A 14,895-nucleotide genomic window follows, 5' to 3' on the forward strand; every position below is an offset into this window, starting at 1 on the left:
TTGGTGTTTGAGTCTCTTTTTTTTTCTTTCATGAGTGCTCATCCCATTTTTCTCCTCTGTTTATTTTTGATACCATTTATAAGAGTGTTTTGGAATGGAAATATTTTGCAAAAACTTCTCATGTGGCATGGCCATTATAAAAATCTCACTTGAGTACGCGGCCAGTTCTTGAAAGGAGCTTTTCTGGGTGCTTTCAGCTCATAGTTTTGAGCTCCCTGCAACCGTTGGTTTGGCTGTCTCTCATGGTTAATATCAGGATAACAGCCTGCTATTAGGTAAGTATTACAGGAGTGGGATTGAGGCAGGCAGAGACACTGGATGACTTGCCTTTACAGCTGACGGAAGTCCTTAATGAAGTGCTCTAATTAGCAGGCAATGGTGCAAACCAGTTTGTGCCCAGCCACGGGGAAAAAGGCACTGTTGGATAGAAGCTGGTTTGCAGAAGAGGACACGGTGTTGCTGTATAGATATAGGTCAAGGAGTGCATGGAGGTATGAGTTTGAATGTTAAGGGAGAGTGAGAAGGGAAGGAGCCACCCGCTGTAGACAGCGTTTCTTCTAGTTTACAGAAGATTTTGCTGATCCCTCTCAGTGGTCTCTTCAGAATAGAGAAGAAGTTCCAGTGCTTCAGAGCCAAGGAATGCACCATTGTGTTTTTCTGTGTGGAGTAATAATGCTGTTGGTGACTTAGTTTTTTTTTTTTGTTTCCTCCAGCTGCTGCTGCGGAAAGCTCACTCAGGTTACTGTCCAGTGTGGCCCAAGAGGTGAAAGGACGAGGTACTATAAGCTGGATAGACTGTGGGTATGTGATTTGCTGTTTTGTTTTTTTTTTTTCCCCACTCCCTTTTGTCTTTTATTGCTGACTTATCTCTTTTGGTAGCTCTGAAACTTGTTGCCTGTAACTGAACGCACATCACTCCGTGCAATTTCTGCATAACCACGGGGAGCCATCATCTTACCATCTTTCTTCTTCCGTCATGCAGTTGGTGGGGGATTGTTTTTCCCCTGTGGCTGTTGTCACTTCTGTGACAGTGTGACTCCAGCCCGAAGCTGGAGACCCCACCTATGGCATTGCCTTTATTGGGGGCCACGTAGCATGGAAACACTGCTGCAGCTTTTCCACAAGCAGGGTGAGGAAGAATCCCATGTTACGCCTCAGCTGGAGGGCAACACAGTTCTGCTCTGACAGCAGATGCTGTGTGTGCAATAGGGCTGTTTGATTTTGAAATGCCCACCCATTTCTGTTTCTCAGTAAAATGTGCTTTATTCTAAAGAGCTTCCTCTGTGCTTATAGGTTGTGCTTTGTGGTTTGCAGGTCAGAAAGCCTCTGGTGTGGGTCTGCCCAATAATGTTACTTATGGTTTTAGTTTATGTATCGTAGTGCCTCTCTGCCTCTGCAGCTTTGTCTGCAGGTGGCAAATTCCCTTCCCTGATCTGCAGAGGAACAGCTTGCTGGCTTCCTGTGTGTTTGGGTGGATTGCCGTGGAACGAACAAACTGTACGCTGTGCTCAAATCTGTCATCTCTGCAAATCACGTCACTCCTTTTAAAACTGATTTTGGAGCTGGTCTCCATCCATCAAGTAGTGACCCAGAGTGAGTTGCCGGTGAATCAAAGTTCCCACCTGTTCCCACCTGCCAAATAGCCAGCAAATAAAATGCGTTGACACTGAAGAGGAGAAAGTCACATGGAGACCTGGCAGATCTCTGAAGACCAGGCTCCTTTTCTAACAAAAGTGCTGCTAGACAACTTACTGGTGTTGGTAATGAATGCTAGTGAATACGGTACCGGGCCAGGTTCTTGGCTTTAGTCTCTCATCAGCTCCTTCTGTGACCGTTTCCTCTTTGTTCTAGGCCACCTCTGTGCTGTGAGGTTTCTTCGTATTCTGTGTGTGTGTGTACAGCTGCTGAATGATGAGGCCATTTGGCCCTTCAAAATGCTGCTGTAATGCAACTAAGCAATAACCAATAGCTTGCAATAAATCTCCAGGATTTACTTCAGTTCTGGGTTGAGGAAGGAAAGATTCAGTGTTGAGGGCTTCCATCTAAAATCCAGGGAAGTGTTGGCACTTAACAGTTCAGTCTCTGTTCCTGAGCTTGTGAGTGATGGTGGTGGGGAGGGTAATGCATTGCTCGTTTTTGCTGTAAAATCAACTCAATTACTCAAACTCTGATATGCTTTCCCTTTTCTTTCTTTACAAATGTTTTCATCTAAAACACACTTTAAGGAAGTTACTTGATGTATTTAAAGTCTCCTCCAGAAATGCTTTAATACATCTTATAAGTAGCTTGGTCCTTGTGCCTTCTGTCTCCCCAGGATGGGGAACTACTAAGTGGAGCTTGCTGTCCTTGTGGAAAGGTGAGTTGTTTCCTGACAGTGAGGCAGCCTGTTGATGGTCATGCTTAAGAACTTCTTAGATGTGAGAACAGACTCACAGGTTCCCAAAATACGCTTTGTTGCCAGTAGTATCCCAACCATATTTCCTCTTGCTGAGGGCTGGGCTGTGAACAGGGTGCAGTGAACATGGCAGTAGATGCGGTTCTCTATTTGAGGATTGAGCGGTGCATCTTCAGATCACTCAGGTCTGGGAAGAACCTGGAAGAAGTAGATGGCCTGTCCAGCTGTGGCTGGGTTTTTGTCAGAGACTTTTCTTCTGTCCTTGCTTTCTGCAGAGAGGTGTCCTCATCTGGAGCCTGTCCCATGGAGCTGGAGGGCTGGCATGCAGCAAAGGATGCCTTGATGGACAAGGGATAAATGGCTTGAGCCTGACCCAAGTTTTATGGTTTATTTGGTTGTTAGGCCTATAGAGCATTCTGAAATCAATCTCTTAGCATTGAGATGACTTCAAAACTTCTTTCCTTGATTTTTTTTTTTTTTTTTCCTTATGGCTTTCTTTTTTGTAATACAGGTGGCGGCAAACTGCTGCCTGCTTCAGTGCAGTGATAGCATGCGTGGCTGCAGGAGTGCTGTCTGTCACCGGTCACAAAGGGCTGCTTGTAGGCACTGGGAACAGCTGAGCGCTGCCAGAAGCTCTCAGGCCATTCTCCCAGCACAAGTGTGCTGAGGCTTATTTGCAACTCTTCATGCTGAAACAAACGTCACACAGATGCAGGGATATTTACAACACAAGCTCGATTTGTTTCACAAATATTGACAAGAAATGGCTAGTTTGGCAGGGTACTTTGGCTTTATTCTGCACATCCCACTGCAGCTGACTTCTTTGCTGTCAGATCCAAGCGCTGGCAAGGCTGGTGTGTGGTGTGGAGCTGTGGTTTGTGTCTGCTCTCTGTGGCAGTGACAGCAGTCTTATTCTTTATTGGCTGTGGGTTTGAGTTTTTCTTTGTTTTTCTTGCAATTCCCACTCCTCCCTTATTTTATGGGAGGGACAAAGAGAACTTACTGCTGCGCAGATGGAAATCACTATTAACTGCTAAGTCTCAGCAGTGTGTGCAGCCCGTATTTTGGTTTGTCTGGGTCTGCGGGCTGGGGCAGAAGCTGGACTCGAGCTTCCACTTCCAGGTTGAGTGGTCTCGGGAGTACCAGGGAGATGGATTTTCAGCACAGTCTGGGCAAGAGTGCTGTTTTTCCTGCTAAGATGCTTGGTGTGGAGGAGAAGAGGCTGCCACCTCACTTGTGGCTTTGCAGAGGGGTAGCAGATGTTCCAGAGCACTTGCTCGTGGGGTGTGGGACTGGGATGTGCCTGGTCTGCCTTGGCTCTAGTGCTGCCCATTCAGCATTACAGCGGTCTCCTTCTGCTCCTTTGTGCTGAGATATGGCTCTGTACGTAATTAAACATGAAGTTCAGTTATGAATAGAAGACCCGCAAACAGCACAAAAAAAGTTTTATTCTCATCTTTCTGCATTTTAATTAGGAATTCCTTGCTGAAATACTTGATGTTGATTGAAGAGATATGTGAAAGATGATAGGAAATTGCTGAAATGTAATCTCTTGTGTGGTGGCTTCTTTCTGTTGCTGTGGGTTGAAACAGAGCTCTCTGTTACCTTTTAGTTATTTTATTTGTATACAGGCTCCTCAGAGAGCTGTGGGTGCCCCATCCCTGGAGGAATTCAAGGTCATGTTGGATGGGGCCCTGGGCAGCCTGAGCTGGTGGGTGGCAGCCAGCCCATGGCAGGGGGTTGGGACTGGGTGGGCTTTATGGTCCCCTTCAACCTAAGCCATTCTATGCTTTCTTTATTTCCTCCCTTTAATACCTGCTGTTTGGTGCTGAGCTCAGGCTAACTGGTAGCATGGGTAGGGTGCAGCACTACACATTGGTAAGTCTCATCAGTGTCCCAGAGAGATGGACTGGTCTTCTGGAGAGCTGATTTCTCTACTCTGCCATTGAGTTATTGCTGTTCATTTGTGCTGCTAAAAAGAGGTGTATCTGTGTTTGCCTGGCAGTTGGATAAATATTGCCTGATTCATTAGTCAATGTTGATAAAGAGTTTTGAGACCTTTGGAAAACTCTACAGCAACTCAAATGAGTGTTGCTTGTTTAGTGCATTCAGTTGCTATTTGGTAGACGTGAAATCAAGCAGAGGGCTGGATTATTTATTGCATTATTTTTACTAGAAACCAATAGGAGTTCTGAAAGTGGAAGGAATTCTGCATGAAGTAGAAACTCCTGCTAGCAAATCTTCAAGGTGGCAAGTAGAAGGCACGAAGTGTAGTGCGTGTGTGAACACGATGAGAAGTGCGTAGTGCTTGAATGAGAGAGAAAATCTTTGCTGCATGTCTCTGAAGCGAAGACTCAGTTCTGTCTTGTGGCTGCTGAGATCTGTTCGATTTTTAGTGATAATTCCCACCAAGCTGTGTAGAGTGGGACTCTCAAAAAAGCACCTATTTCTTTGGCTTGGGGTAGATATTCCCTGCTCAAGCTTGCGTGGTTCCCTTCCAGCAGGTCCCAAACACAAAGCTGTGTGATTCCCATCTGCTGCCACAGTGCTCGTGCTTGGCGTTAGCACATCAGCCTACTGGGAAGAGTAAGAGGCATCTGGCTAAAATGCCAGCCTGATTTTAGGTTGGTTTGAATCCCACTTTCCTGCTTTTGTGTCCTGTGTCATTCCTGTATTTTACTCTATGACTATTTTAAATGTTGCAATCCTGTAACACCTTTCATAAAGGTGAAGTTTTTCCTTCCGCATCCCACCCAAGTTGGGATGGTAAGGCAGCCCCTTCAAGGCTGCCTAAAACATCTGCTAAACATCTTCTGGTTCAGGAGACGCTCAGTCTAATAAGTGGTCTTTTCTGGGATGCCTCCAGATTTCATGTTTTAACTGGAAATTTGGGGAGGAAGACTTCAATTTCTTAATGCTTTGATACAGGAAAGGCTTTACCCATATGCAATCATTGGAATAGGAGAGAGGAATTTCAGAAATAAGGCTACTGATGTAGGTAGCATTAAGTGTTGTTTTGCTCTTTAGCGTTTACATTCATGCCTATAAAGCCAATCAGAAATAGGATTTATTTAAGAGTAAGTGTGCTCATCTTCCTTCCTGCACTTTAACGTTCAAGCTGATGGAAAGCTTTGAAATCACAAATAAAAGTGACCAGCTTTGATGGGGAGAGAAGTGGGAGGAAGAAAGGAGCGTGCTTGCAGTGGTGCTGCTGCTTCCATCCAAGCAGGTTGCAGTGCCTGCATTCTGCCTTTTTGCCCTGCTGCCTCAAAGGTCTGTTTGCAGCAGGTCCAGGGCAGGTATGCCAGGTATCTGTAAGGAACTGTTTGCAAGTGTGGTTATGCTGACAGTGTAGTCTGTATGTGAGTATGATATTTATGGCAAACTGGGCATTTGTAGCATAGATTTCCAGTGCCTTCCTCCTGTCTCTTTCATAACCTGCCCATGAGGTTAAAGCCAATGTTCCTTCAAGTCCTTTTGTTTTATGGTCAGAGTGACCATGCAGGAAATGCTGCTCTATTCTCAAAAAATCTCCATTAAGTTCTTGGCTTCTAACATAGTAAACCTGCCTGGTCTGATGCGTTGCGCTAATTCAGAAGCACAGTTGTTAGCTGAACTCCACTGTAGTGCTGTATGTAGAAACCTGGTTCCATGTCACAATTTCAGCCATGTATGTATGCCAATGGTTTGTGGTTTGCCTCCAGTTAGTTTTTAACTGTGAATCTTCAACATTGCTGTTTTTCAATGTGAAAGGAAGAGCGAGTGAGCTGAGAGGTAATGAGAAGTTACCTCAGTTTTCCTGCAGTTACTGCTTTGTTTAAAAAAAACATCCTCTACACACTCTCCAGGCTCATTTGTAAGATTTTAAGAGACTGCATAGGAACACGCTTCTGTGTGTCTGTGGTGAGACATCCAGAGCCTGCCTTTGTGTGCTCCTGCTTGGTGTGCATTCCAAGGCAGCGTTAGTACTTGTGTCCCAGGCCAGGGTTGCCCCTCTGCACCTGCCTGGCGAGGGTTAGGGGAGGTCTGGATGTGTCTGGTGAAGATGTCTCTCTTTAGAAAGTGAGTTCATGTGTTTTATATTTCTAGAAGACCCTTTGGTAGCTCCATTGTACCTTATTTCTGTGCAGCTGTGAGTACTGCCCAGTGCCTCTTACTAATTCATATTCCCATGGAAAGTACCATTCATTATTCACTTTCAGTAGGGCTGGAGCTCGTAGAGTTGTAGAATCAGTAAGGTTGGACATGATCACTAAGATCATTGAGTCCAACCGTCATGCCATCCCCACCGTGCCCGCTATCCACATCCTTCAGTGCCACATCTGCGCGTTTCTTGAACACCTCCAGGGATGGCGACTCCACCACTTCAAGGAACAACGCCACCAAAAAAGCAAAATAAAGGGTCAGCAACAGTGCCATGTCCACAGCTGGTTGTCCAAGCTATGTAACTTTTTCCTTAACTAGGTTTATTTGATACTGACGCCTTTTGGTTTTAGGCTTCTTTTAGCTCTTTGCCTTGCTCTTGCTTCTAGTGAGAATTAATCTCATGGGTTGGAATTTTGGGGAAAATCCTTCTGTTTGATCTTATTCATATAGATTCCTGGTCTCTAATTGATTGGTGGGCACGGAGAGCCATTTTCATTGGATGCCTGCTGGTGCTGGATCTCCACAGCACCGGCGTTTTTCTTCTTGCATTCCTAGCACGTTTAAAGGAGTGTTTGCAGCAGGACGCTCTGAAGATTGCCCTCTGAGTCACGTAGCGGCTTTTTGCTATGCTTTGGGGAGAAAAAACAGCTTGAAATTCAGATTAGAGGCTGCCCCATCAGCCTGCTAGTCCTAATCCTTAAGTCTTTCCATCAGTGTGCTTTCCCATTCTGGTCTTTGTGCTACCCCAGCCCTTAAAAGTTTCAGGCTTTTTATCTGCTGCATTGTGTGAGCAGCTTATTTGTTCCCTGCTATGGAAACCTGTTGCTGTTGTTACTTCTTTTGTAAGTTCATTTCCATACGGGGTCTAGAACAGCAACAAAGCATCGCTTTGTTTTCAAAGACAAATCCTGTATTTTAAGCTTCGTGTGCTTATTTCTTTTGCATCCATCTCTCTTGGGTCCTGTTCCTGTTTTGTTCATCTGCCACTTCCGAAGCCCTACCCTTGAGCATACCATCGAAGTGCCTGTCTGCTCCGAGAGGTGCAGATGTACTTTCTGTTTGAGTAGATGTGAGCCATTACCATCCAGTGGCTGCTTAGCACAGCTCTTTATAGAAGTGCTTTTGCAAGCTAGGCTGATGGATTGAGAAGTTATTTTTTTTTTTCCTTTTATTCTCCTATTTCAGATCTGTCTTGAGAGTGACACAGCCAGTCTGGGATCATCAGAGAACAGGAGGAGCCTCATAAGTGGGATGTGCTGTGAACAGCAGTGGTTGCAGTAGATGCCAGCCCAGACTGGGAAGGGAGGGTGGTGCAGAGGCAGTGCCGACAGACTGAGGAGAATGGGATTTGACTGGTTTCAGTTGGTCATGTGGCTTGTGGAAATTTCTGGCATCAGTGCCCCCTTTTGCTGCTTTTTTGGGTCACAAGCTCAATGAGTTGCTTGGCAGGGTCTCGGCTCCCTGCTTTCTCAGGATGTTCATCAGTCTGTTGTCTGGAGAGGGTATGCTCTGCTCTGAAGGATAACCCGAGGGCACTGCGAAGGCTGTGCATTGGGCTGGGAAGCCCTTTGTGATAATTCAGTTCTGAGGGCTGCTCTGAAATTGCAGGTCCCTGAAGATAACACTGGAGTTATGCTCTATGTGATGATTTTCACCACAAGAGAATCAAAGCAATTAAACAACAGAGGCAGTAGTGAAGAGAGCACACTGCTAACCTGATGGCAGCTTTCACTGATGTCTTCCAAAGCTTTTTCCAGTGTGGGAAGGCTTATTTTGTATGCAGAACACCCTGATCTCAGTGCTTGTACCTCCTCCTTCCCTGTCTGGTCTCGTCTCTTCCAGCTGCTGGGACAGTACAACACAGCCTCCATCCTGCTGGTCTGCAGGTGCATCTGGAGTGTAAGGGATGCTGAAGCATGGCTTATGTGCATTGCTGAGCCCTTTTTCGGAGATGTGCAGATAAAATCTGTTTACAGACTCAGAGATCTGTGGTTCACGTGGTTATGTGTTACGCTGATAGGAAAGCAAGATAGTTTCTGTGTGAACAAGTACGACGACCTTGGTTCTTAAATCAGTGCTGCCACAGTGTTATTTATTACTCGCTTCACTTAAATCAGAAGGTTTGGTCCAGGCTGCTCTTCAGTGTGTTGCGAATGCCAGCACCCCTGAGATGATGTGGCCACACACAGCACGTGCACTTGGTGCTTCTAGTTGGCAACAGCAGACACGAGCTTTTCCTGAGGGCAGTTTTGGCATTTCCTGCACAGGGACCTGACAGTTGTTCCAGCTTCTCCTTCCCCAGAGGCTGATGTGGCCGTAGGGTTGGTTTCCCACCTTGGTGAGAAGCCAGTGGTCAGCATTCCATGATAAAGGGAGCGTGCAGGCAGCTGCAGGAGATCTTGTTGGTGCTTGTGGGTAGGGATGGTGCTGCAGGTGTTTGGCTTTACCCTGCTGCCTTCAGGACCTGCCAGGACAATACCTGAATTTCCCCCGGATAGGGATCAGGCACTGTCCTTTAGGATCCATCCAGATTGGACTTGTTTTGTTTTTAAAAATCCGTGTGGACCTAGTGAAGCCAAATTCCTGCACCTTATTTTTGCATTCCTCCTGCCTTGCTTTGGCCTCTGTTCACTCCCTTTCTGAATTCTTTCGCCGCGGTGTGGCAAGGCCCTTTCTCTGGGTAGCTCCTGCCACCAGGTTTTCTCACCACGTCCACATCCTTCTTGCTGTAAGCCTCCAGCTCCCCACCTGCAGGCAGAGCGTTGCACACTCTTCCCGAGCAGCACCAGTGGGAACACGTCCCTTTCAGGTGCTGGCTTCACTGACTGATCCAGAGGCGGTCAGAGCTCCCTCCGTTGCAAGCCCCTCAGCCTCCTCCCTGCCCAGCAGCAGATGGCTGCCTGTGCAAAGTGATCGCTCATGCACACTGACGCTGACAGGGGACTCCAGAGGTTTGCAGGGAGTGCTGCTGTTGGGGCTTTCTGCCAACTCCATCACAACCCCAAATGACAGAAAAGCCGAGGAGGCTGGGATGTGCCTGGGAAGGGGTGAGGTGTTCCTGTGATGCACGCTGTCCTTGTCATTCAGACTCCTTGCTTAGGTAGGTCAGCTTGGACAGTTCATTTTATTGTTCTTTGGAAGAAGCTGCCATGGCTTTGCTTCTCCAGCAGAGGAGTGTTTTGAAGCTCCAGACTGATTTTGTAGGAGTGAGAGCATGGGGACTGTGCTCGTGGGAGACGAGGGGTACTGTTCCGCTGCCCCACTTGAGATTTGACCTTATTCCCTTTGCTGTACTGCATATAGGGTGAAACAGGATGAGGTTGGATCCCTTCAGCAGTAGCACAGGAGAGATCTGTGGGGTTCAAATTGTCCTGTCACGATGCAGCTAAGGACAGCTATTGGTGGCACATCAGTGGCCCATTCTCAAGCCAGTGTTTCCTGAGCCCTGTACCTTGTCTGGAGTGCCTTGGCTGGGATGGCAGAGGGCTGATGTTCCAACCCCACCTTCCACCTTCAGCCTTTGAAATGAACTCTTGTGCTGCCTCTTCAAGTGGTGTAATTAAATTGTAAGAGCTGGAGTCCTAATTACCTTCTCCTATGTGAGAGTTGAGGAGCTTGTCTTCAGAGAGTGGCTGTTGGCTGAGATCCAGAAGAGACAAACCTCAGAGCAGAGGCTGCATCTGTGTTTATATTTACTCTTATTAAGAATAATGGTCATTACCAAGTGCTGTCAGAGCAGGGTTGCTCTTTGCAGGTTATTTCTATCTGGCTGTAAGTGAAAGCAGAAGAAAAAGGAGAATGAGTCCATCTCTGCCATTTCTGCACACCTCATTTTTTTGCCTTTTCCAAAGAAACATTAGTATGACATCTGAATTGGTGGGTCTGGCATGGGCAGAAATCTGCACTGATGCATGAAAAAATTGTTGATACATATTTAGAGATGTCCTATTCTGGGAGTTTGCTCCTCTTCCATCCCTTGCATCAGTGCACATAGATTGCATAAATGGGCTGAATTCCCAATGCACTGGTGCAGACAATCAGACCGATACATAGCCAGAGAAGGACTGGAGCAAACTGCTGCTTGCCTTCCTGTGATAATGAATGTGCAGTCAAGCAGCTACATGGATCTCTACAAATGGAGCAGCCCTGAGAGCAGTGCACGCTCGGAGTCTGGTCCTTCCAGTGAAACAGCTGTTCTTATCTTTCTTTTTTTAACAGAAGCTCATGCAAGCAGGAAGAGAATTGGTAGGAACTGGAGTGCCAGGACTTGCAAATGGCTTGCTTATGAGTACATCTCAGTAGTAATATTTTGTAGCTTTTTCAACAACAGACCTTGCAGAACTGTTTCAAGATGAGTAAGCCTTTGGATCTCTTAACTGATACACGAGGAAAAATTCCCCCTTTTTCTCTGTGGTTAGAAGTTGCATTGAATTGATGGCAGAACTGGCAGCAGAATTGTTTTCACACCAGTTTTGGTCCTCTGCTTGTCTCGGGGTTTGACAGAACCTGTTGCCAGAGCCAGGTGGTCAGCCTTGCATTTGTTCCCTGCAACTGCCTTCTAGCATTCCTCTCTGCAAGGCTGAGGTGGCTCTAAATGCACCTATGTCCTGGAAACTTTTGGGAGTGTCCAGAACAGTATTTACAAATGTTAACTGGGCTTACTGTGGGCTGACATGAGCTGACTGCCAAGCAATTAACTCCAGCAGCACCACGAGGTCTTCTCTACACTCCTAGGTCTGAGTCTGGGGTAAGATGTGAGGGTGGTCAGAAGCTGTGCTGCCTCCTGATGTTTGTTGACCCTTGAACCACCAGGTTTTAGCCCATGAGACTGCTGGAGGCCTGCATGTGAGTGAAGACAGGCAGCTTCTGGCTCCTGGGTTTGATGTTGTTGCAGACTTTCTTGGCAAAACTCTAAATCCAGGCTATTGGGATTGTAACTTGGTTTGGTAGGATGGTGGGATATTTGGGTTGTTGCTTTGGATGGAGAATGGACATGAATTCAGTAACACTCTTACAGAAGCATGCTTCTCGACAGCAGGGGTTGCAGGCTCTCCTTACTGGTAAAGTGGTTACGTGCTTCATTAGTTCCTTAAAATGCTCATTTCACTGTAACGTTCTGCTGTTGGTGCACGTGTCCATAGTATTCCTTTTCTCATTTCCATCTAAAGATAATCATTGTGGAGATTTCCACAAAGGCGGGCTCTCATTTGCAGCACACTGCAAACTTCCTCTTTGTTGTTCTGAGGCAGCTGGAGAACATTAGGGGAATTAGCACCAGTGCTGGCAGCAGCCCTTCATTCGGTGGAGCCCTTGCAACCCTTGCATCTTGGTGTCTCTAATGTGTCTCTAATTGGTTTAAACTTGATGGGTTTTCAGTGTTTTTATTTTCTAAATTGATTTATCTGCACAAAAAGTACAAGTTGTCCTCTGCTGGGAGCAGGTTTCCAAGCTTTTTAATCCTGCGGTTTGTCGATGCAAGGGATAGTCTCATCAGTGTGGATCATCCTCTTCTCTTTGTAGTTCGCTGTTTCACACATCTCCCCAGGTCTGTGCCTGGCTTCATATTCACTTCAGCTTGAAGCAGACTTAACAGCGGCACTCCTGTGTCGTTTAGGACAGCAGTTAGTCAGCACAGACCCTTCATCTGCCCACCTCACCAAAGGTGCAGTTTGCTCTGGTAGCCTTTTTCTTTAACTCAACCTAATCTGAGTTGTCCCAGAAACGCAAAGTGAACTCTTTTATTCCAGTTTGAAAACCACCTCTTTCCTTCCACCTGCCTGGTGTGGCTCCAGGACACATCTCTCGTACCAAGAGCGAATGGGGTTGCTCCAAAATTGAGAACTTGTTAAAGCTGGCCGTGTGTGATCTGGGCATGGAGATACCATGAAGATATTTGGGTTTTATCTTCTACCAGATGCAAAAAGCAAGTCAGCTTTTGTCTTTGAATCTTTTCACAAATGGTGCTGCTGGACCACCACCGTATCAAGAACGTGGTCTTCTTTAGTGTTGACTTCCTAAATTTTATGCTAACCCCCTGAACAGAAGGTCAGCTGAGGTACTTAGGCATGCTAGGATGGACTCATTTTCTGCTGGTTGGAGCCTGACATCGGAATGTGGATTTAACACAGTCTGTTGTGTCTTGACCGGGCAAACTGAGGAATTTAATTGGCTTTTCCCCGAAACTTTGCTGAGCAGCTTCTAAATAATCGTTAGGTACTACTAATTGCTGTTGAGGAAGCAGAGCAATGAGTTTTCAGAACTGAATGCATTTGATTTCTTTCTCTTGTAACTGTTTTTCTTCCAATATGTGTTTTTTGCAGTGACACTGAAAGCCGAAAATTATGCAAGAAGATGAAAGTAGATCCTAACTCAAAGGAGAAAGGAGTGGAATTACTCCATTATAAGTGAGTGCTGGGCTGGGATTTGTAGTTCCTAATTGTTACGCCCCTGTTAGGACCATTTGTTTTCCTTGCAGCTCCATTTTGCTGCAGCATGAGAAGTTATTTCTACTATGCCCTCTGATATGTGAAATCACTTACTGTTTCTTCAGTTTGGAAGCATGTGTTATAACAGAAGTTAAGATAAATTTATTCAGCTGTTGAAGAGAGTACGTGAGCTGGGCTTGTGGGAGAGGCGCCCAATGGACTAAAACTATCCAATGCACAGGGCTGATGGCTGAGATTTGGATCTCTTGCTTTTTCTGTCACTTCCCTACTGGCATGTTCCTTGAACAGTTGCCTTCACTGCTCTACTTGCTCTTCTGACTTGAGATAGTACTTTGTAAAGTACTTAGAGAAAGGAAAATGGAATGAGAGAGCAAGATATTTTCTTCCTGAGAATAATAGAGTGGGAGTACTGTAAAATATAAGAGATGCCAAGCAGCTGCATCTCCAAAGATCATGCCTTAGTAAATTTTATTGTTAAAGCATCAGAGAGGAGAGACCTGATTGCATGACACTCTGTTTTGCACTCTGCCTTTATCCTCAGTTTTCCCTTCCCCTCCCCTGGTTAAATTGCTGTGGTGTAAATTCTGCTGTGTTCTGTGGCTTTGGCAGGATAATTTTATTCTGGTTAGTGAGAAGTGAGGGAGCTGTGTGATTTCCAGCAATGTTACTGTAAGTTAACACTGTTCCCCACTCCTTGTTCAACAGGGACGGTGCATTTCATACTGAATATAACAGAGCTGTCACATTGAAGGTAAATTTAAATATTTGATTATTATTTGTTTAGGTATGGGAGATATATTTATGGGTTAAAAACAGGTGTTGGTACTTTTTTATGCTGAAGGCATGAAAGGGAGGGTGGTTCATCTTCATAAGCAGCTGTCAGAATGACCTAAGGGCATTTGTGGATGCGTGCATCTGCCAACCACAGATCCAGAAAAGCTGTGTATTAGCAAGATTGAACCCGTGTTAAACAGTCATATAAATTGTGAGTTAGCTTCCAAGCTGGTTACAAATAGGGATTTTCTTATTTTCACTACCAGGTGCTATTGATGGCAATATAACTAAAAGTATTAGCTGATACTGCATTTTGATAGAGATTTCTTGAGGTTTTTAGGCTTTGCGTCCATAAACATGGCCTTCTCTTTGATCACGGAACTGCAGTTCCTATGGATGCGCCCAGAGTGCAAAAGGAATGAAATGACCTTCATTTTTCTCCAAATCTTGAGACAAAGCAACAGGAAGCAACATTCTGTGAGCACAGTGGGGAAGACAAGAAACTTTACTGGAGATATGATAGACTGAAAGCACAGTAAGCAAGGTGAAAGTGAGGAGCCTTCCTTAGCAAAGTCCCATTGAGGTGCTGAGAGTATCCTCATATTGGGCATGTGATGATTTGGCTTCCAGAAATGACTTCAGTCCAGTTCTGATGGCAGTTTGTTTCTCTTCCTCTTCTTCAGCAAACTCAAGCTCTCTGCGGTCATTGAAACTTGATGCTCTGTGCACTCTGTTCTGTCAGAGTGACCACTTCTAAACCTGCTTCCTCCGTTACCTTCCTTTCCCAACCAGAATTGTTGTGGGGTAGATGATGAAGAGGTTTGTCGTGGAAATAAACTGTGACTTGAATCATCTATTCAGCAGGATTCACATGAAGTGAGGAGAGTAGGACTGTGCATCTTCGCCTCTCCTGCAGCAGAAATGCTGCTTGGTGCTATGACGGGCAGCGTTGGAAAACCCAGCTTTGTCAGCAAATGCCTCAGGCTCCTTGTGTACTTAGTGAGGAAATGCACCTGATGCTTTTTTATTATTTTTTCCACTTGGTGGGTGGTGGGGTGAAGTAGACTGCTTAGTTTCTTAAATGTGGGTGGTTTGAATATTGGTTAAAATGTCTTTCCTGCTCTCTGTACAGCA

At 45.7% G+C, this 14,895-nt stretch overlaps 1 protein-coding gene across 1 annotated transcript in view; it reads left to right on the forward strand.

Moving 5' to 3' along the window:
- The window catches only part of PDIA5 (protein disulfide isomerase family A member 5), a 95,579-nt gene that overhangs the window by 14,848 nt on the left and 65,836 nt on the right, over positions 1–14,895 (forward strand). Inside the window, exons 4-6 of the mRNA XM_021399949.1 lie at positions 714–801; positions 12,862–12,945; positions 13,693–13,738. Coding sequence (XP_021255624.1) covers positions 714–801; positions 12,862–12,945; positions 13,693–13,738 — 218 coding nt within the window. The remainder of the gene's footprint in view (positions 1–713; positions 802–12,861; positions 12,946–13,692; positions 13,739–14,895) is intronic.

Source organism: Numida meleagris, chromosome 5, assembly GCF_002078875.1.
Source record: "Numida meleagris isolate 19003 breed g44 Domestic line chromosome 5, NumMel1.0, whole genome shotgun sequence".
Classification (NCBI taxonomy): domain Eukaryota; kingdom Metazoa; phylum Chordata; class Aves; order Galliformes; family Numididae; genus Numida; species Numida meleagris.